The 22,024-nt window shown below is 39.7% G+C and overlaps 1 protein-coding gene across 1 annotated transcript in view; it reads right to left on the bottom strand.

Moving 5' to 3' along the window:
* LOC102513310 (contactin-associated protein-like 2) overlaps window positions 1-22,024 on the bottom strand; it is a 1,230,151-nt gene that overhangs the window by 663,937 nt on the left and 544,190 nt on the right. The window contains exon 3 of the mRNA XM_032484371.1: window positions 7,377-7,487. Coding sequence (XP_032340262.1) covers window positions 7,377-7,487 — 111 coding nt within the window. The remainder of the gene's footprint in view (window positions 1-7,376; window positions 7,488-22,024) is intronic.

Below are 22,024 nucleotides of genomic sequence, written 5' to 3'. Positions count from 1 at the left end.
CATATATCTCGGTTTTAAAGCACAGGGATGCGTAAACAGCACAGATTGCTCCTCTGCCGAGTGTACAAAGGGCAGTAAGCTAACAAAGGCTGGACGGTTTTGAATTGTTATTAGTGGCAATCTTTCCAGAATTAGTTTGGGAAGGCATGAGTAACAATGAGAGCAATTCTATTTTTTTCATTCTTCCCAAAGAAAAATGGGTGGGAAAAAGTCATTAATTTGCTAAAGGTATTAAGGCAAAGGTCTATTTATTCTAATAAGTGTGACCTAACCAGTGCGCTAATAGAGCCATTCCTAGATTAAATCCTCCCAATTGTCTTGGAAATAATTTGGCCTGTTTCTTTTTTTTTTTTTTCTTCCTCTCATTAAATGAAATAAGGAGAAAAGAGGCAAATAGCAAAAAGCAAAAATCATGGAATCTTCTCTAATTACAGAAGAGCAGATATTGAAAAATGATGAAGAGTCACTCACCTGGGGTAGAAGGAACGTAACTGCAGGGTTTCAAGTGTACTTTCCGCACGTGGTTGTGGAATGGATTCTGCACAGTGCCCCTCACTGAGCAGTGACATTCATATGACCACCTGATGTGGGTTTCCCAGACAACAACTTGTGGACACGCCCTGCTTATTTCTGGCCTTTGTTTCTTCCCAGAGGCTACATGGCTGCGACCAGGACACAGAGTGCATCCCTCATGGGCCAGACACAAGGTATAAGGACCGATGGAACGAGTTCTGTTACCCAGAGGCACCTCTTACCAATTGGATGCAACAGCCCCAATTGAAAGCCTCACCTATGAAAGAATTTTCCTGAGATAAGAGGGACATGTTTCACCAATTCAGCATCATTATCCTGATGGTACCTGTTCCACAATTTTGAAAGCACTGGGAGACACCAGTGGGGCCATTTCCCACCCTTTCCGCGTGCACATTCTCAAAAACTTACATTTAAATTTTTATGTTTAGAAATGATGATAACAATGCTTGCTCTGGTCACTTACTCTCTATTATCATCTGGACCCCAAATTGCTACAATAGTGACTAAAGAATTTGTGGAATAATTTTTAGGAAACTGAAAAATGTTAGACAATACTCACTCTTGATTTAACAAGTCATCTCAACAGAAAAGTAGTAAGCTTCTGAAGTTTAAAATGGATAAAGTAATCTATGCAATAAATGTGATTCAATGTATTTGTTCGTTCAGTCAGAAAAATATTCCTCGAGAGCTGAACATAGTACTGTGTCGAAGTGCTTTGAGATTGTGCTAACAATTCTAATTTGAGATGAAACCTCTGATATTGCAAATCATTCACATAAATTCTCCACCTTCTTGGCAGATGTGTGGAAAACATTAGAGCCTCTCTTTGAATAAAATTAGCAAATATCAAAAGGATAATTAAACATTTAATCTCTATCATACCATTGGCATGTATTCTGGAATGGTTTAGAAAGAAAACTTCAATTTGTAAAAACTTTCTTTCATAAATGTTTTCCCCCAGATATCCTGGCTACTTGCAAAGTTATTTAGCGGGAAATAGCTCTGGGCACAGAGGAAGAGCTAGCCCAGACCACGGGAATCTGTAGTGGCCCCTCAAGTTCAAGACCAGGGAATTATGATCAATCTTGGCGACAAGGGGAGGGTGTTCAGAGATGATGGGGTCCTAGACATCATCTTGTCCAAGTTTCTCATTACAGAAGTGATGTAATCGGAGAAACTAAATGGAGGAAGAGCCTCAAATTCTCTCCAAGTGCAAAAGGGAACCTTGTTCCTCCAACTCTGTATTAACACATCCACAAAGATACATTTAATCTGCACATCCTCTCAAAATGCATCCTTACTTAAATAGATCTCTTTGCTGGCTCAGACGGCACGATGCCCCACGCAATATGTGCTAAACTGTGCAAGGCCAGTAGCAAAGAGCCCGGTTTTCAATACGGTGTTTAAAGCAAACTCACGAAGTGTATTATGTCAAGTGATTATTCACAAGCTTTATTTAGACAATCCACTATTAGCATTGTGATGTAAGAAGAGGGCTAGAAAATTGATATCCCAGAGCCACGTCAAAGATGGTAGCAGTGGCTAATGGAACAGCACTGATTCTCATCCAACTCATGATTTTCTTAGTGACAAACCATTATGAACATAGCAAAATAGCCATTTCCTTAAAACAATTGATTAAAATGGCTTCACTTCAAATGCTCCACCTCTAAAAACTCCCTTTCTCCAATTAAACCTATCTGCTAAACCCAAAATCAACATCCATCAGACTATCATTGAAGAGCTTTTAAAAGCAGCATTTTTAGAAACACAGAAGCGAGCCCACGGGACACAACTGTACTTCTAAGTATATTAAACAAACCTCGTTTAAAAGCACTGATGTGCAGAATGTTTGGTTAAATTTGATAAAAGCTTCTCTCAAAGTGAAAGTGTGCTCTGCTGGCTCTAAAGATGTTCCCCCAGAGAGGACCATCACGTATTTGCCTGCTTGATTTGATTGTAGAAATGTGTGTGTACGTGTGTTCATAGCATGTTTTCACACCACACGCCTTGGGAAATGCCACAAAACCCAGCGTGGTTTTCTATGGGGAGCACAAAAGAAGGTATTAAAATTCCAACGTTATAAAATCTGATGCCACAGCAGAAACACAGTAATATTCTTCATAAATTTAAAAAGCATGTCTAAACAAATTTATGAGTCACTCCCTGGTGAGTATGCTTCCAGCGTTCTATCATTTTTTCTAAGTATCAATGACACAAATTATCCTGCATTGCACATTTAATTTTTTAAAGCTCCCAGTGAAGCCAAAATTGTGATTATATTTGAGAATTAAAATAAAAGGTTCATTAGATGGTAGCTTTCATTCAATTAAAATGGTGAATGTGAAGGCTTATGGATAGCTTTAGAAGAAATCATTTAAAATATATGTTTTAAAAAATTGTTGGAATTTATAGGAATGGGGGGGGTGATTTTTTTATTCTCCCTAATGTCCAGGACAATTCTGTTTGGCTTTTCTGAGTATCATAAATTAATAAATATATGTTAGATTGGATTCGATAAGATCTCATTCAAATGATATAAAGAGAAGAAGAACAAAATAACACCTGAAAATCACTGACATAAATTCATTTGAATTGAAAGAAGTTTGAGGTGAAAAGACTAGGAGAACATTTAAGTAAACATCAGTCCAAAATGTATGCAAAAAATATTTAAATTTTTAAAAATACTTATATTTTTGATCTTTCAATTATCATGCTGTCATTTCTATCTTAGGTGATGGCAGAGGAAACACACCCACATTGGCAAATACACAAATTCTAGCAGTCACTTTCTGGGGAGGCGTTGCTTTTGTAATGGCAAGAATATTTTATTCAATCCTTATTCTAAAATGCTAATATCTACAGTGTTTTAGAAGTTGAGGGTAACTGATGAGAAAGAGACTAATATTTAAATGTAACAGTTTGTGTAGATTTTTTCATTTAATCTTGACAATAGCTTTGCAAAATTACATAATCGATTCCATTTCAGAATGTAAAGAGGGATACCATACGTCCATGATGACCCTGGTATGTTACAAATAGTTATCAATGCAGTCATTAACGGCGCAGTCATTAACGGCGCAGTCACAGTCAGAAGTTCCTGGTTTCGATGATAAATTAGGTAACTATAACCATAGAAATCAGAGAACTGAGACACAGCATGTTAAAATAATTGACTAATACCATGCTCACCCTTGGCTGATTCCATATTGAAACCTAGTTATGCGTGAATGCAGTCATTCTCTTTCCACTCCTCAGCCCTACGTTAAGAGTCAGCAAGATCAGCAGGGGTTTACAGGAGAGCAGTTCAAGGATGGAGAAGTACAGCCAGTCGCAACAGGAACGTCAAAGACCCTGAAATGCTACCTTAGAAAACCAGTTCTCTGGATTTTTCTGCTCCAAGGATGTGTTCTTAAAAGGCAAATAGTCCTAGTAACACTTCGACCAATGAATTCATACTAAAGTGACAATGAGTCATCAGTGAGCAGGAAAGGGAGCAGATTAAGAGAAATACTGACTTAAGTGGTAGAGGCTGGAGAAGGAAAAGAAGGGAAATAGTGGGATGGAAGCTGCCCAAAGGGACAGAAGCTCACCAACTGGGAAGGTTAGTCTGTTTCATCATTGAAGCCTTGATGTAACACTCTAAGGGAGGAGCTTTCTGACAAAGGGTAAGGACACCACCTGATCTGGCAGAGACTGGCTGCCAGGAGTGGGCACTGTTGAACAGAGGGATGGATCAGGCACTGGGGAGAAGAGAAGAGAACCAGCAGGAGCCATTCATGGCACCAAGAAAGATGAAGTCCTCATGGAAACATTGTGATTACTCTCCCAGTTCATAGTGGATCAGCTGCTGCTCTGGGTTACATTAGTTGTGGCTGATTTTTTTCCATATTTAACACAGGAAGGGGAGAAAACATAGAAAGAGGAAAAGGAGGTGTAACTCAGGAATCTGAAAATCAACAGTGCAACAGAGGAGAGACATTAGTGCTTTCCAGGAGTAGCAGGACCAGACCTCTGGAGAGCAGAGCGCGGTCTGAGTACTCGCTGAGCCACCAGGGAAGCTCCCCCTCGGCCAACAGGAAGCAGAAAATGATCAAAGCAATGACGCGACCCAGCCGAGCCCTCCAGGCGTGCTGGCCATCATTAACTTCCATGGTGTATCCTAAAGGAAGGGAAGGACTGCAGTTCCTTTTAAGATACACGTGTGGACGTTAAGAGATCTGTTCCAGCAGACTTTCCAGATGTCTGTTACACACATTCCTCCCAGAAGTGATCTTCAGTTATATGGCCTACAGATGCAATCTGTTCTCCCTGCTGGAGGAAATAAAGGATACATAAATACGAAACACCGCCAGACCACGACTCTCTGCCCTTGGTTTTAAGAGAGGAGATGACAGGTTCCTCAAATGGGAAGAATTACCCAGGAAACAGACCTAAAAAGAAAAAAGTCAGGGAAACAGCAAGCAGTGAAGTATCTGCTAAGCAAATGCAAGGGGCAAGAGGATGAAGGGAAGAACCTTGACTCAAACTTTCCATCTCTTTGTTGGTTCTAGTTTGGGGTGAATCCAAATGCAGTGCTGATGCTGTGTCATTCAGCTTCAACAGCCTGAAGAGAGCTGGGTTTGAGCAGGAGACATGGAGCTGTGTCCCCGAATCGCGGGCCCCCAGCTACACCAGCTACACCACTTGAGAACCTTCAGTGTAGACGCTCAGTGAGTGTCTTCTTAGGTTTCTATCCTTATTCTTTTGGTCTGTAAAATGGGGGCAGCAATAACTGTTTTTCAATCAGGAGTTCATTGGTAACTAGGAAGACAAATTTCCTAAAATCAGCTCAGGCAGGAGGAGGTGATTGCTAGCAGTAGAAAGGCAAGTTTCTCGGGCTTAAGCAGAAGTACAGCCGGAGGGGAGGGCGCACCGGAAGCAGAACAGGAAGAAGACCAGTGACGCTGTCCATCCCCCCGCGGACCCACGTGGCCTCAGGCCTTGACTTCTCCTCCGGCACCTGCTTCACTCCTCTCTGTCTTGTTTACACATGGCCTTCCATGGTTCCCCCAGGAGTCTTCTCAGGTCCCAAGCCAACGTCACATAAATAAGAGATTCCGACGGACTCAGCTGAGATCCTGGGTTCTCTCTAACCCCCCGTGGCTGGTGCAGGGAGAAAAGGACCCTGAGGCAGAATGATTTTCCCCTTCGGGCAGGAGAGGGAGGATGACTTCCCCAAAAGCCATGCAGAGTAGAAGGTTGAAAGTTTGGCAGAAGAAATGTCTGGCATCTCTAACTTACTCTATCTAACAAGGTTGATGTGTAGAACAAGGCACATCCAGAACACACAGAAACGTGTTTTATAGTCCTGCAAAGCACTATATAAATATAAGACACTGGATCCCTTACACCAAACTCTCAGAGGCTTAACATCCAGACCACCCTTTGGAGAGAGTAATCCATTTAATTGCTATTGACTTAGAATGACAGGAGACCAGGAAACCGTCAATGAAATAAGAATGGGAAGATGAATCCAGAACACAGATCACAGGCGGCAGATATTGCTCTCAAACAAACCAAAACCAAAACCAAAACCAAAACCCTTAAAGCAATGGACTCCCAAAGACATGATAGAATTACAGGAGGATTTTTCCATTTAAACATCACGTTTCGTCCCAGTGTTTTCATGTTTTGGTCCCTGACATCAAGGTTGTAGCAGATGGATCTGTACTGAGGGGACCCAAAAACCAGACTCCAGCCTATAAGTGTGTGTCAATCTGTCATCTGAATGTATGTTTGCATTTATACTCTTCTCTGTATTCATAAATCTATCGCTCCAAAACGTATTTGAAGAATATCATTTACATAAGTGATCAAACTTGAAGCAATGTTTATCAGCATCATGCTGAACTGAATTTGTTCTTTTCCGCATTTGTATAGTTCATAAGTTACATTCTAGTTACAATCCTGTATGCTTCTCTCTTAGTGGATGACCTTCCTGCTCTCAGATGGCTATGTGTCAGTTGATTCCTGCCAATAGTCAGGTCAGAAAATATATCTCTAGCATTTCTTGCTTCCCTTACATATACCTTTATTTTTTTTCTCACTTTGGAATTCTCCCCCCCGTCTTTATTTTTAAGATACATATTTTTGTGCTGCACTAAAAACAAAACAATTCTCAGTCAATGCTGGTCATTAGTCATTCATAACCTTAGCATGAATTTCAGCCAATGTGGCTCCTCTCCCAAGGGTATTTGCATATAAACTTCATAATGGAACAAAAGGCTTTGTTTTTTTATTGAAATAACCATATGTGGATTTATTTTTATTTTTATTTTTTTCTGTAGAGGAAATAGCCCTCCTCTCTGATGCTTGCCACCTTGACCTGTACTGAGGTTGTCAACCAGGGTTAAGCTAGCCCTGCACATGGGTGTCTTGTATGTACCAGTAGGGGTGGAGCAGCATGAGGAGTGAAGATGTGGCCAGCTGTGTGACAGTCCCAAACCGTTAGGGAGACAGTACTGGATGGGATGATAAAATGGGGGTGGGAGTTATATGCAACTCCACACCATATACCAATTTATGTCACTGTGAATTCATTATCATATGCAACTCCAAAAAATTTTCCTCTTTAATTTAGCATCTCTTACATCTAGCCTAAATTTTCCATTATCACTCCCCAGTCGTAGCTACAAGCTGATGGTAAGTATCCATGGCTCTGTTAACAGAATTGGGGCGAATGATTTGGGCTGTCAGCTAATGGCTGCCATACAATAAAATATGCTTTAGAAATGGAGCTGCAAATATAACATGTTCTCATTTAACACGTGTGTCGAGAAATGAAATAAAAGTTGCCTTACCCCCTCGCTTGTTGATCTTGGCGTAGCCAGGAGAGTAGCTCCCAGACATGGAGGATGAGCTGCTGAAGGCGACGTGGGGGAGGCCAGACACCAGGGGCTCATCACATTTTTCTGAAAAGAAGAGACAGAGAGAGAGATTCAGTAAAGACCTTCAAGTAGTCATTGGTGGGTTTTGGTTAAAATAATTATTGAACATAGTAAACATTTTAAAATCTATGATACAACATCTAGAAAACGACCAGAACTGAGGTAACTCAGCCATGCTCATTCTGACACAGGGATAGTTTAAACAGCCTTTCTCCTTCTCTTCCTGCTCGCCTGCCCGCCTGCCTGCCTTCCTTTTTTATTGAAGTCTAGTCAGCTTACGATACTGTGTTAATTTCTGGAGTACAGCACAGTGATTCAGTTATACATATATATATTCCTTTTCATATTCTTTTTCATTATAGGCCATTACAAGGTATTGAATAGAGTTCCCTGTGCTCTACAGTAGGAACTTGTTGCTTATCTATTTTATATATAGTTAAACAGCCTTCTGATTTTCAAGAGCTACAACTCCGATGAAGTGCTTTCTTCTGAAGGGCTTCAAGGCAGGTCTGCTATCTCAGAAGCAGGGATAAAGCTGTGGTTGTTTATTGGACAAGCTCTGGAACTGAGCACCTCCTAAAGATCTTCAGTTATGTGTTCATTATAGGGATAGAGTGAAAAACATTGATTGGAAACACTGAGATCGGAGGAGGGAAGACCAGGAGGAATAATGTCCAAATGGAGAGATTAGGAAATAGGTGTGCGGAAAAGAGAGCACAAGATAAGCACCAACAGAAAAGCACTGCTGTCTGAAAAATTCACCAGCCCCCCTCATACCTGACCATCAGCTGCACTGGAACCGGATGACTCCTCAACGCTGTTCATCACTTGGCTTCTACACTGCCCTTAGCTTTTTCCCGCTCCTCCCTCACTACTGCTGACTCTCCTCTTCCACCTTGATGAACCTTTCTCATTTTCCTGATGTCTTCATGTTAACGCTTAGATCTCTTCTCAGTCTCCTCTTGCTTTCTGAGAGACTGTATCAAGGGTCATATCTCCTTGTATTGGAACATCCCAAATCTGACCACCTCACAACACCTGGTCCAAGCAGCCATCAACGACCACTGTTGTAAAAGGCTGAATCGTCCTCCTGCACACAGCAGCCAAAAGGATGGTTTAAAAAAATACAGGTGGACTTTTTTAAGGTTCTACATATTAGCGATCTCATATGGTATTTTTCTTTCTCTTGTTGGCTTACTTCACTTGGTATGACAATCTCCAGGTCCATCCATGTTGCTGGTGATGACATTATTTTATTCTTTTTTATGGCTGAGTAGTATTCCATTGTATAAATATACCACAGCTTCTTTAACCAGTCATCTGTCAATGGACACAGGTTGCATCCATACCTTGGCTATTGTAAATAGTGCTGCGAACACTGGGGTGCATGTATTTTTTGAATTAGAGCTTCCTCCAGATATATGCCCAGGAATGGGATTTCTTGATCATATGGTAATTCCATTTTTAGTTTTTGACAGGGAACTATATTCATTACTTTTTTAATAGTATATAATAAAAAAGAATATATATATGTATAACTGAATCACTATGCTGTACACCAGAAATTAACACAACATTTAAACCAACTGTACTTCAATTAAAAACAAAACAAAACAAAAACCTATGGTATCTGAAGAAAAAAATACTGATGGGAAGGTGGCTCCTGTGTGTAAAATATACTTCAATTCTTGCTCCCAATCAGACTTTGGAATGAAGTCTGAAGCTTTCCAATGGCCCACAGTGGCCAATGCACTGGTCACCTCTCTTTCCAGCATCCTTGTCCTTTACCGTCCAGCCACCCTTTCCTTCTAACTACAACAACAGACCTCTCCTGCTGTGGTCTCCGCAGTGACTCTTCCAGCCACCACAAGGCTTGTCCCTCTCCTCCCCCGGCTCTGCTCCATTGCACAGGCTCTCCAAGTCCTCGGAGCAGCATGGGTACAGTGCTGCCCTCACTCTCTGTACCCACTTCCTGCTTTATTTTCCTTCACAGCATTTAGTGCCACCTGACACATTATGTTTTCACTCATTCAATTGTTTGGTTCCTTTTCTCTCCCACTAGATTGGAAGCGCTATGGAAATAAAATTTTTGATAGTTTCCTTAGTGCCTACTTTCCAGTGATCTGAACAGACCTGACACCTGGCACGCACTCTAACGTTTGTACAATGAATGAATGAATGAATGAATGAATGAAAGAAAAAACAATAACAAAAGCAATGGTAATTCAATGCGACAAATTCAAGGAGTCTTTAAGTACGATGCTGAATTATAACACCGCACAACATCCAATTTTTAGAGAGACACTCTTAAACCCCCAACAAATGTTTCCATGTGCTCAGGACTGTTTACATGTGCTTAGGATGGAGAATTACACTGTATATTCTAGAATGGTTTCTAGTTCATAAACAGAAAAAGAAACTAGCAAGAGAAGGAATGAACTAGTTTTCTTGAAAAGTCACTCAAGTAGAGTGAAGTCCCCAGTGATACTGGGGAAATGAGTTATTATTCATTATCTCACCATTCAAGTGTGTCCAAACCTGAAGCTAAAATGAGCACATTCATCCTTGTAAAACATTGTTAGATTTCTTATTTTTCTTAGTTATGCCACAAGTGCCTCTGGGAAGTACGGCATGTGTGCATGAAGATATTCCCCAGAAATTTAAATGTAGAAGAATGAAAAGATGAACATAAAATGTATTTTAAAGGTATCCGTTCACAAAGTGAGAATCTACAGTGAAGGATTTCACATTAATTGTTTAAAAATGTACTATTCAATTTAGCTGCCAATGAGCACACATATAAAACCCTGATTTCCTAGCTTCTGACTCAGTCTAAATTTGTATCATCTTCTGACGTAAGTTCTGCATTTAACTGGAGTAACTGTTACGTCTAAAGTTTCCATTAGATTAAGAATGTGCTAATGTTTATCCATTTTTGTTTTATTCATTCAAATATGCACCAAGCACCTAGGCTGTTCCGGGCACAGGGGGCGTGGCAGTAGGTGAAACTGACAATGTTGTTTCTCAGCCTCGTGTAATTTAGGTTTCAGTGGAAACTAAAACTGAACTAAAACAAAAACAACAGGTAAAAACAAAAAGGTTAACTTATAGTATGAGATGGTGATAAACACTACAGAGAGACATTAAATATGAAAGAGGGGGCAGGGAGTTTGGGTGATCGAGCGGAGGTTGAGAAAGTTGCTATTTTTTGCTGCCTAGTCAAGAAAAGCCTCTGATTAGGTGACATCTGAGTAGTAATCTGAAGGGAAAGAGGAGGTAAGCTCTGGTAGAAATCTACGGGGTCCTGCTGGGAGAAACCTTGTCCAGTCTAAACCTTCTCAAGAGGGCTCCTTCTAATGAGGAGTGATGCATTTTCCAAAAGGAAGCATTCAAGGCATATATACTGTTACGTGTTTCATTGCAAGTAATTAAAATGATGTTGACCAATAATTAAGTGATCCATTAGCTAGTTCAAATTTAGAACTTAAATACAGCAGTTATAAAACCTGAAGGCAATTTATCCTTATTACATTTTTAATTGACTTCTGTAACAAATTGATCATCTTCACACCAAATTCTAAAAATTCTCACTAATTTTTAAAAACTTACATAAATCAAAACAACAAAATTAGAATAAAATTTCGATCAGGAAAGATACGAGCATATAAAAGACTATACATTTTAATCAAGGTGACTATAACATTACTATCAGAATGTAAGCATTGGCAATCTCACAGTCTTCTAAACTGACAACATCTGTAACATACAATTAAGTAAGAAAGATGCTACATGTATGTTCTCCTGGAAGACTTGAATCACAAATGTTTGCTGAGATCTAACTCTATGCTTTGTACTGTTCTAACCACTTTGGGCAATTATATACATATAACTACATAGACATATATACATATATAATGTATACATATAATATATATAAATACATAACAATATATGCATATATAGTATGGCTATATGTAGTATAATATATAATAACATTTATATGTTTGTATTGTGTATATATATACAATAATTGTATAATAATGTACATATATAGAACACTGTATGTATATATGATAGTATATAATATTATATATATATATCCCATTTCATGACTGGCAATACTATATGGACCCACATAAAATAATTAAACATGAAATGAGAGAATCATACCAAATAGTTTGTAATTCAAGCTGAAGAGACTATAATCAAGTAATTCAAGTAAAGGCAGGGCTGCTGTTTAGATGAGTTCCTTGTCCCTCCTGGCTCTAGCCTATGTGTGTGACCTTGAGTATGTCCATTAACCCCCTTTCTACAAATGACTCACGCAGCATGTGAGGAAATTCACTAAGTTTCTCTCAAGCTTTCAAGCCCGCATGCCTTGTCAGGACAGGAGTCCACAAGTATGTCCCACAGGCCGAATCTGGCTCACCGCTCGCTCTGTAAGTAAAGGGAGGCACTGGAGCCTCGCCTCTCTCCCTCATCCGTGTATCGTCCGTGGCTGTGTTCACACTGCGGCAGACTGCCGAGAAAAAAGACCATGCGGCCTCCGAAGCTCAACCATTTACTATCTGACCTTTTATAAAAGAAAGTTTTCCAGCCTCTGGTTTAGTATAACAAGTACTCCACGTATCCATGAAGAAGAATAATTAACGGTCACTTATGGTATCGGGTAACACATAAACAAGGAATATGACCTGAAGAATTGGGAGAATACGGATGGATGGGAAGAGGGCTACGAACACTGTAGAAAGAGGAGACGTTGTAGGCAAAATCATGGAGGCCACCATGGGTATGGAGTCTCCCAGAGACGTTTGGAGCAGCACTCCACGCACGCCCATATTGCCACACTGATTATTATGATGAACTATCCATTTTTATCTCCAACTGTAATGATAGTTATTACACATTATGCATTCCAAAGAGTCAGCTAGAACATGTGTCTCAATATTTTGTAGACATTAAAGATTAGGACGTCAGGCAAATCTCTGGAGAAAGTTAGAAGGTTTATACTAGTAGTACTAGGGGAGAGAGAGAGAGAGAGAGAGAGAGAAAATGTTAACATTTGAAATAACTTAGTATTGTATTTTCCCACACAAGGATGTCTTCCAAAACTAAACTATGGCCATGCAGTTATGGCAAATATTTGGTCTCCAATGTACTTCCCTTCCAGGGAATCTTGGATGGAAACTAGAGGAGCAGATGGGCCCTGAGTTGTATTTTCACACAATGTCAGTCAATCAGGAAGGCAGCCTAGCTGTACGAATTCTGTGCTACTTCAAGCTGGAACAGAGGGAAAGACTGGCAAATGGAGATAAGATGGCTTTGCCCTTCACCTACAAGAGCCGGGCTGAGAGGGGCCTCTATTGGCAAGCCGTGTGGACCGGAGTTGGCAAGATCAAAGGGCTTCAGAACACATGTAACTGACATTAGCGTATCACTCAAATGTACCTCCGATTGAAAACAATGCTGGAAGTTTTTCACAACACAACACCTGTTAAAATGATAACACTGAAGAGATATGTTTTGTATCACACATTTTATATCATACAAGCCTAAGACCCAGAATAAAATTAAGAATAGCGAAAGACCCTAGAACCAAGCAGCGCTAGCCGGATGCAAATTCTAGCAACAGCTTCGATACATATTTAGGAAAAAAACAAAAACAAAACACGGTGGAAGGTACACTGATCTCAGGTGAATGCATCATGCAATAGCCTCCTTCCATCTTGTACATTCAATTCCCAACTTTTGATGCTAGAGCTACATTAATTCTACCTGCAAATTCACTCAGCTGAGGTCTATGACCATCCCTCTCCATTGCCAGGGCAAATTTAAGTGGCCAGACCACCCCCTAAACTCTTCTATTTCCACTTAACAGGCTCCTGCCTTGCTTTCGATGGCCAGAACCGTCTTGAGTTACAAACTAAACAGTTGTGCTAATTTCCTTCTCTGGCTCCCCGGTAGCATCTCAGTTCCTCCCAGAGGAGACCTGTCTTCCCCTGATGTTCACTTCAGGCTCTGGAGTCCCATCCCAGTGCTCCGGGGCTGCGTCCCGCCTCCAGCTCCTGAATTTCCTCATGCCCTGTCTGCTCACCCAGGTAATTGTTGTAGTCACCAGCCGAGCCTGCAACCACCTGAGCATCCACCTGAGATCGACTGTGTCCAACCCACCAGTAACCACGTTACCCTCTGTGCCATTTTGCCTGACTTCCTAGACAGATCATGCTTTTGGCTATATTGCTTCAAAGATGGTGGGACATCCCTTGGACAAATAAAGTGTGATTTCTTGTCTAGCCTAATGGATAGTTTCAGGATTTGAATGAAAAGGAGACTGAAGTCTTGACTCAGGTCAAGAAGGAATGAATGAAGGAAGGAAGGAAGGAAGAAAAGGAAGGCAGGCAGACAGACAGCCAGACAGAAAGAATGAAAGACACAACACTAATAATAGCGTCACAATCTGTTTCTTTCCAGCTCTGCTAGGCTATTTTCACTCCCTACAAACTTGGGCAGCCGGTTACAGTGGTGTTTTGATCTGATGCACTTAGAAACATGGCACTTTGTCTTCTTTCTGCAACATGTATGACCTGAATAAGCACTGTATTTTTCACCTCAGGACTCTACTAACTTGAGCATTCTATTAAAGAACAGAAACAACCTGAGATCATTCTGGATGTTACCTGTGGAAATCCTATACGCCAATCACTTCTCTTTATGGAAAGGGCGTAATCTTACCTGGAAGTCAAATGTCTTTAAACTTTGTAATTCATATTTTTTGGTATTTAAGTATTGGATTACTTCTTGAATAGAAAGAAAGTACAGGAAGTAGAAATATGACATTCTCTTCCAGTACTTTTTCATAATTTTTTTTTACATAATTGAAGTTTATTTATTTTAACTTAACCTTATCTATCTGATAAATATTTTCTTGGGACAGTTGTGACTTTCAGAAGCAGTATGAGGCTAAGGTTTCCCCAGTATTACCACAGTAGAAGAGAGTGCATGCTCTTCACAATAAAAAAAAGAAAGAAAGAAAATTGAGATTTTATTCCCAGCAGCATGAATTTAGATGACTTACTTCTATCTTATCCAGAGTCTCCTCAGTTTTTCCATTACCTCAAAAGTCTTCTTCCAGTTATGGATCAGCTTTTCTATGATTTTTATCTCACAGCAATAGAAAATAAATAGTTTTTTAAAAAAAAATCAGTGTTCCAGGAACATTCTAGAAAAATGTTTGCTCCTCCTTAGGGCAGAAACCCCAATGACTCCAACTCATCTTCTATTTCATATGTCTTCAGCTTCCATCACACTTTCCTCCCATTTTTATGATTCATACGTTGCTTTGTGTACCTCATGCTCCAACTTCCGTGGCCTACTCTCTGTCACCAGCAATAAGGTTCATTTTTTCCCCCTGATCCTATAAAATTCTATACCATACAGGGGAAGAAAGGCTTCTCATAATCCACAGGAGTAATCACTGTTACTACTCTTCAGAGATCCCCCCACCACCACCACACACACTGCATTTAATATCACACATGTTTTTAAATAAACAGGAGAATTTACAACCTCCTCTTCAGGGTACTCTGTCCTATCATAGAATCCCCATATAAATATTGCCTTTACTTTTAAGATAAGAATAAATATTGTTTTTAGGTATTTCATTTTATATAGGGATCTTTCATTATTTATATTCGGATCTGCACAGCAGAGTTAAATTCCTTTGCACAAAAAACGCAAGTGTGTTAGCTCGCGAGTAAAACAGATTATCTAATTAAATTGAGGATTAATTGTCCTCCCACGCAAGATATGGAAGAATGGATTTGGTTCTCTCTGCCTAACCCACGAAAGGACCTCTGGGGACAGTGGCCATGAGGAGAAGTACAATTAGTTTGCCATCAAATGCTAATTTAGGGAAAAGTTAAAGATAATGAATTTAGAATTAAATCAACTGAATGGATATATTTTACCTGATACGTGATGAAAATCAATAAGTGAGAAAAGGAAACCTATCTGTTCCCTTTTTCTTCTCACTGAATCTTTCCTGTTTACTACTCGATGGAAGAAGCGATCTTTTTCTTTTTTGTTCATTTCCCATCCAATGGGACACAGTCCAATGTGCTACCATCTGCATTACAGAAGCTTTGAGCTAAATAAGCAGCTGCCCCATCTCCCGTCTCAGTAGCATCAACAGTAGAGGCCACTAAGCCAAAATCAGTAAATAAATGAATACTAACAGCAATCATTTATTCAGTACTCCTGTGACAGACACTAGTCAGCAGTTTGAGAGAATTACCTCCGCGAGTTATTGTAGTAAGCCTCTGACATAGGTACCATTCCCATTTTACAGGCGAGGAGGCCTTACATCTCACAGCTAAAGACAAATAGAGCCAGGACAAAAACTAGGTTGTGCCTGATTACAGGACCTACGTTTCTGAGGTCTACATGTCAAGGTCACCTCATCTCTAGACTCACTTTGGATAAAATCTGCATATGTCACATTGGATTTCTTCTGGGTGTGCAGATCTCCTCATAATATTGAAGTGGGCAGATCTTTCTTACCACCACCCACTTTGATCCCAGGAATTTACTTGAAGGGATTCCCTGTTTCATGACACTGCAGCAATTTCAATATCTTCTGTCCAAGACAGACCCATATCTTTCAACTAAAAGGAAGAGATGCCTGAAGTTCTAAATAGGTATTCCCAGAAAACACCATACATAATCGGCCACTCAACTGACACGCCTACATCCAACAGCAGAACGTTCAGCAAAGTACATCAAGTTTATTCCATTTATGCATGGAAGAAATATTGATTGGGCACTTATTTCCTGCTTCAAACTTTGTCCCTTTCAAATCCATTTTTCTTCACAGTTGCCAGATGGATCTTTTAAAAATGGTGATCAGATTATCCCATGTTGATGGTTTCCCCTTGATTTGAGGATGGAATCTGAACGCCACCAGAGCCTGCGAAGGCCTGGCCCTGAGGACCCGCCAGTGTTCTTTTATTTCCCTCTTCTCTGGGCCGCTCAGTTCTAGTTTCACCCTCTTTCCTCTTCTTCAGACACAACCACCACACTACTGCTCAGGGGCCTTCCCCGCCCCTGTCTCCTGGCTAGAACTCCCTCCACCGGGTCCACAGAGGGCTGGCCCCTTTCCAGCCTGCCCCCAACTCAAACACCACCCCGTCTCTCCCTGGCCAGCACATCTAAATTCACCACCCCAACTTCCACCTTCCAGATATGACTTGCTCTTCGATGGCACTGTTTTATTTTGTTCATAGCACCAATTCCAATCTAACCTCACCCTGATTGTTTATTTTTTTTTTAATGTGCTTATGACATCTTTTGCTAAGTGGACCACAGGGACGATGAAAACGGGGCCCCTGCTTGTCCTGTCGAGCCTGTGTTCCTAGAGCCTAAGAACCTGGCACCCAGCATGATGTCACAAAAGGTTGTTGAATCCATGACATACTGACAGTGATAAATAATAAATCCATCTAAATGCGAGCAAGGCAGAAACATAGTGCCTAGTTTAGAGAGGCATTCACTTTCACTGTCCAATGGACATTTTTTCATTTTTCCATTTGAGAAACTGCTTGTGCAGAGAGAGTTGGCTTTATTCTACGATGTGAGGTGTAGGTCTTCCTCACTGTATCCCACATAAGAAAGATCATCTTTCGGATCTTTATCTACTTAAAATGACCTGTAGGTTGGAACCCTTGGGTCATATACATGGCTTTTCTACATCATCAGTACGTGCCGTTAGAACTTTTAAAATATCTTGGCTCCAGCAAAAGAATTTGAGTTGAAGCTACTGACTTTCCTGTTTTAGCTCTTTTAGATCTCTCTCTTTTTTCTTTTTTTTTTTTTTTTTGGTTTGTTTTCAAAAGAATATAAAAATTTAGTGTTTTATATTTGACACTTTATATCCGTATCACTGAATATCTATTGTGATAAGTATTTGTTTGTATGTTGATCTGCCTGCTCTATGGTGATATCTTCTGGAAGAAAGAGGACTTCTTTACATCCTCAACACGGGGAGTATAGAACACATAGTAGGGATCTTCACATACTTTGAAAAAATATTGAACATAATCAGTATAGTAGCATCTGATAACAGATAGATTCAATGCCATTATCTTAAAAAAAATCACATCAAATTTCTTCCATTTGTTTTTTTTTAAGTCCAATAGCTATGTTCAGAAAAAAAAAATGTAAGGTAGTATAGCTGGAAAATCATTCACGCTTGCAAGAATCATGGTTGTAAATCAAATAGGAAATTGTCTGGTCTGCACGTACAAGGGCGAATTACTCAAGACTTGTAGTTCAAATTTTGCTGGACATTTAACAGCTGCAGCACATTTCTGACAGATGGTATAACAGATTAATCAGTTTCAAATTATCTACTGAACTGTTATATACTAGAAAAAAAATAGATTTGTGAGGCTTTAGGAAAAACAGATGTGTGAGGCTTTAAAGAAAAAGTTAAGTTTTTGTCTCCTCTAAGTCGATCTTCTAATTTCAGAGAAATCAATCCTATCACATGAAATAATTCAAATCAAATTTTACCCTTTGTGTCACCTAGAAGAGGCTTTGAAAATTTAATTCATATTACTCCATGCAAAAAAGGAAATGGTAATCAAAGATAGAATCGACTATTTGCTTTTTTATTTTAACTCAAATTCTTCAGTCTCATAAGGAGGCAGAGCTCCCTAGCACTTTAAATAAAGCAATGATTTGAAGAGAGTCAAGTTCAACTGCAATGTGATTAAATGAACTGGAGGACTCTTCCAGGGGTCATCAGCAATCTTCCTATGAATGAGGCTCTTTTGGACGGCAGTTTGTTGGTCAACTGGTAAATGCCTCAGTTTTTGACTGTCTGGTTCCTGTAACTGGTTAATTCAAAGACAGCATTCACCAAAAAGATGCCATGTAATCACTGACAACCAAGTCTATTTCCTAGACCACTTAACCCACTTTTACTTTTAAATAATTAACTCAAGAGTGACAGATATACACCCACCAGTGTTCATGGCTCCAGTCACATCAGATTCAATCATGCACTTGACTGGCACAAAGTGAACAGTGGAGCGCTGGAGAATCAATCAAGTGAAGCTGCAGAAGAATGTTTAATTAGTTGACAAGTATTTATGATATGTTAAGTTAAAGAAAAGTAGGCTATGAAACACTATTTGTAATATTGTCCCCATTATATCAAGTATATACCTGTAGACCAAAAATACAAAACAAAACTACGTAAACCAAAATGTTAACCATAACGTCATTTGTTATGATAACCGAGACCTTTATTTTCCTGTTTCCTACTTTTTTGAAATATTCTTCAATTAACATGCATCGATTTTATAGTAAGATATGAAAAATAACTAGTATGAAGGGTAACTGCTCAGTGATGAGTGCAAAGGTGATACGCATTCATTTGTTCATTCAACAATTATAAACCGATTGTACTTCAATTTAAAAAATTCAGAATACAAAAAAGAGTTGTATTAAGCACCCACAGTGGGAACACAAAAGTGAACACCACAGAGTTATACATTACAAGAAATAATGAATTTTAAAAATAGACAGTATGTCAGATGGCGATGATAATTATGGGGGAAAATAGAGCAGGGAAGGGACAGAAGGGTACCAGTTGGGGGTTTGGTGGGGGAATGAATTAGGGGTCTGAGAAGCCCTCATTAATCAGAACATTTTTGGCAGAGAGTTCATGCAAAAGAGGGAAGAAGCCCCAGGAATTCCTGATACCTGAGGAATGGTGGTTTTGGGATGAGAAATCCAGGTGAGAAACCCAGGAGCAGGGTGGGCAGTGGGGAGGGATCAGGGGAAGCCTGGGGGAAACCAGAAGGAAGGAGGCCAGAGACCGTGGGGAGTCGTGAGGACCCTGGAGGGGACTGTAAGGAGGTGCGCTCTAGTAACCTTCAAAGATGGGAAGTCCTTGAGATCAGAAATGTGATATTTTACCATATTTATTAAAAAGGAAGTGAAAGTTTAATGTTTTTCTTTTTTACTTATAAGACAAATTTTTAGAGCAGTTTTAGTTTTACAACAAAATTGAGAGGATGGTGCAGAGATTTCTCATACATTCCACGTCCCACCACATGCGTCACCTCCTCCACTATCAGCATCACTCGCCAGAATGTGACATCCTTACCGGTGATGCACCTGCACTGACACATCGTCATCACCCAAAACTCAGTGTCTCTTAGGATTCACTCTTGTCGCTCATCCAATAGGCTTGGACAAATTATGATGACATATATCCATCATGATGGTATCATGGGGGAATTTCACTGCCCTAAAAATCCCTTTTGCCACATCTATTCTTCTCCCCCACTCTCACCCTGACAACCACCGATTTTTTTTTTATTATTATCTCTATAGTTTTGCCTTTTCCAGAATGTCATATAGTTGGAATCATATGGCATGCAGCTTTTTTGGATTGGCTCCCTTCACTTGGCCATATGTGTTTAAGTCTCCTCCATGTCTTTTCATGGCTTGATAGCTCTTTTAAAAAATTTCTTTTTAGTGCTAAATAATACTTTGTTGTCTGGATGTAGCAAAGTTCCTTTATCCCTTTACCTACTGAAGGACATCTTGATTGCTTACATATTTTGGCAATAAGAAAAAGCTGTTATAAACATCTGTGTGCTAGGTTTTTGTGAGGGGTAAGGACAGACTGAAGTTTTAATATTTAACAAAAACATGGGGGGATAAGAAAAAACTCATTACATAGAAGATAGAAGAGAAGAGCATTCTGGGCAATGGAATCAATATCACAATAAAACAAGAAGTATGGGAGTGACTTATCACATCTGAAATCGAATGCCAGGGGGAAGAGAGCTTCCCAGACTCCGCTAAACCTTAAGCTAAATTTACGTTGCCTCCATTTTTCTCGGAGAACTCATTTCCTTTCCTTTGTAGCAACTGACGAATAGGAGTCGGGCACTCATCCGGGCATTCACTTGTTTCATCGTGACTCCACCATGAGCCACGCATCCTCGTGGATGAAGCCCAGGGTTGTTTTCATCGCTTCTGCGTACCCAGCATATGGGACGGTGATCAGTACCCAGAATGAATGAACAGCAGATGGTACAGAGAGTAGCAATCCTTGAATTCACAGAAGGGTTGATCTGAAGAGGGAGGCTGGGGCCAAATTGTGTAGAAAAACCTCATGCGTTCATTCCTGCTTTGCTTGCTCTCAATTATTCTTTCAACAAATATTTACTTAATAGGTTCTTGTTATGTTTGAATCTCGGTATCCTTCATCTAAGACTTCATGGGCTGGTGAGATCTACACTACAAATGTGGGGTTCTACTCTGCAGGCCTTGAGAAACCATTGAAATGATTTGCTTATTCGGGGAGTGATGATATGATACAATCGTAGATGTATTTTAAAAGAAAGAAAACTTTGGCAGTAGGGTGAAGGAGTCATTGGAAGTATGTTCTGGAAACAATGAGAGTATTACGACATTGTTACATTTACAATGTCAAATGTACATTGTAAAACACCGTAAACTTGGTTTTACAGGATGTGTGAGGGACTAGAGAAGATTTCTTATGTGGGTGACAGAAAACTGAAGTCATTCATCAACAAAAAATGATAAAATATGGTATTGGACTCATTGGCTTTAATCATTTATTAAAACAAGATATTTAACTCATTTAAGAGCATATGCCAAGATTATATCTTACTCTAATTAAAAGCTATGCTTTTAACTAAAATTACCACTCACAGGTTCTATAATTCACTTGTTGAAATGATAAAGTTTTCTTAACTGGGAAACAGAGAACCAAGAATATAGCACCTGTAAAACTGAAGACTGTGTTCAGATTCTCACCAGCCTTCTTTAAGACAAAACTATCCAGCACTTCATTTTCTATCTATATATTAAATTGCAAAACTTTATCTCTTTTCCCATGATACCTTGCTTTTGAATAAGATTTCCTCAGCTTGTAGAGCTTTCTTAATTGGTGTTTTGCTAACTTGGTACCTTTTTACATGATGGTAAACAGCTGTACACTAAGGCCTGTCCATCTCAGCTTCTGATGAATGTGTCATTTTTTTTCCTCTGTCATCTTTCTTCCTCTTATAACATTTTCTATCTTGTCCTTTCTAATGCCGCTTAAGCACATGCAAATTTTCCTATTTTAGGGAGAAATACTTTTAATGTCACTGCTGCTCCTTCTTCTCAGAATAAGACCCCTTGAATAAAAGTTTTGTCCTCCACCATTAAGGAGATGCCCTGGGAACTGGGAGTAAATCCAAAGGGAAAAGCATGTATATTGATCTCCAGGAATGTATTCTATTCCGAAGCAAGTTGCTTGCTTTGAGATATGTAGTATATACTTGATAATGTTTGAATTCTAAACAAAACAGTTTTTTACAGAAAGCTTCTATGAAAAGGCAAACCTCATACCAAATGAAAACAGAAACAAGTAATTCCTTTCAGATACCCATATGGCGATGCGCACACACTTTAGACTGGAATGGAATTCAGAAAAGAACGTTGGTTGGATCATTTTGCCAACATGCTCAGCC

Source organism: Camelus ferus, chromosome 7, assembly GCF_009834535.1.
Source record: "Camelus ferus isolate YT-003-E chromosome 7, BCGSAC_Cfer_1.0, whole genome shotgun sequence".
Lineage (NCBI taxonomy): Eukaryota > Metazoa > Chordata > Mammalia > Artiodactyla > Camelidae > Camelus > Camelus ferus.
Note: the sequence above shows the minus strand (reverse complement) of the source record. Positions and strands in the feature narration are given on the sequence as shown.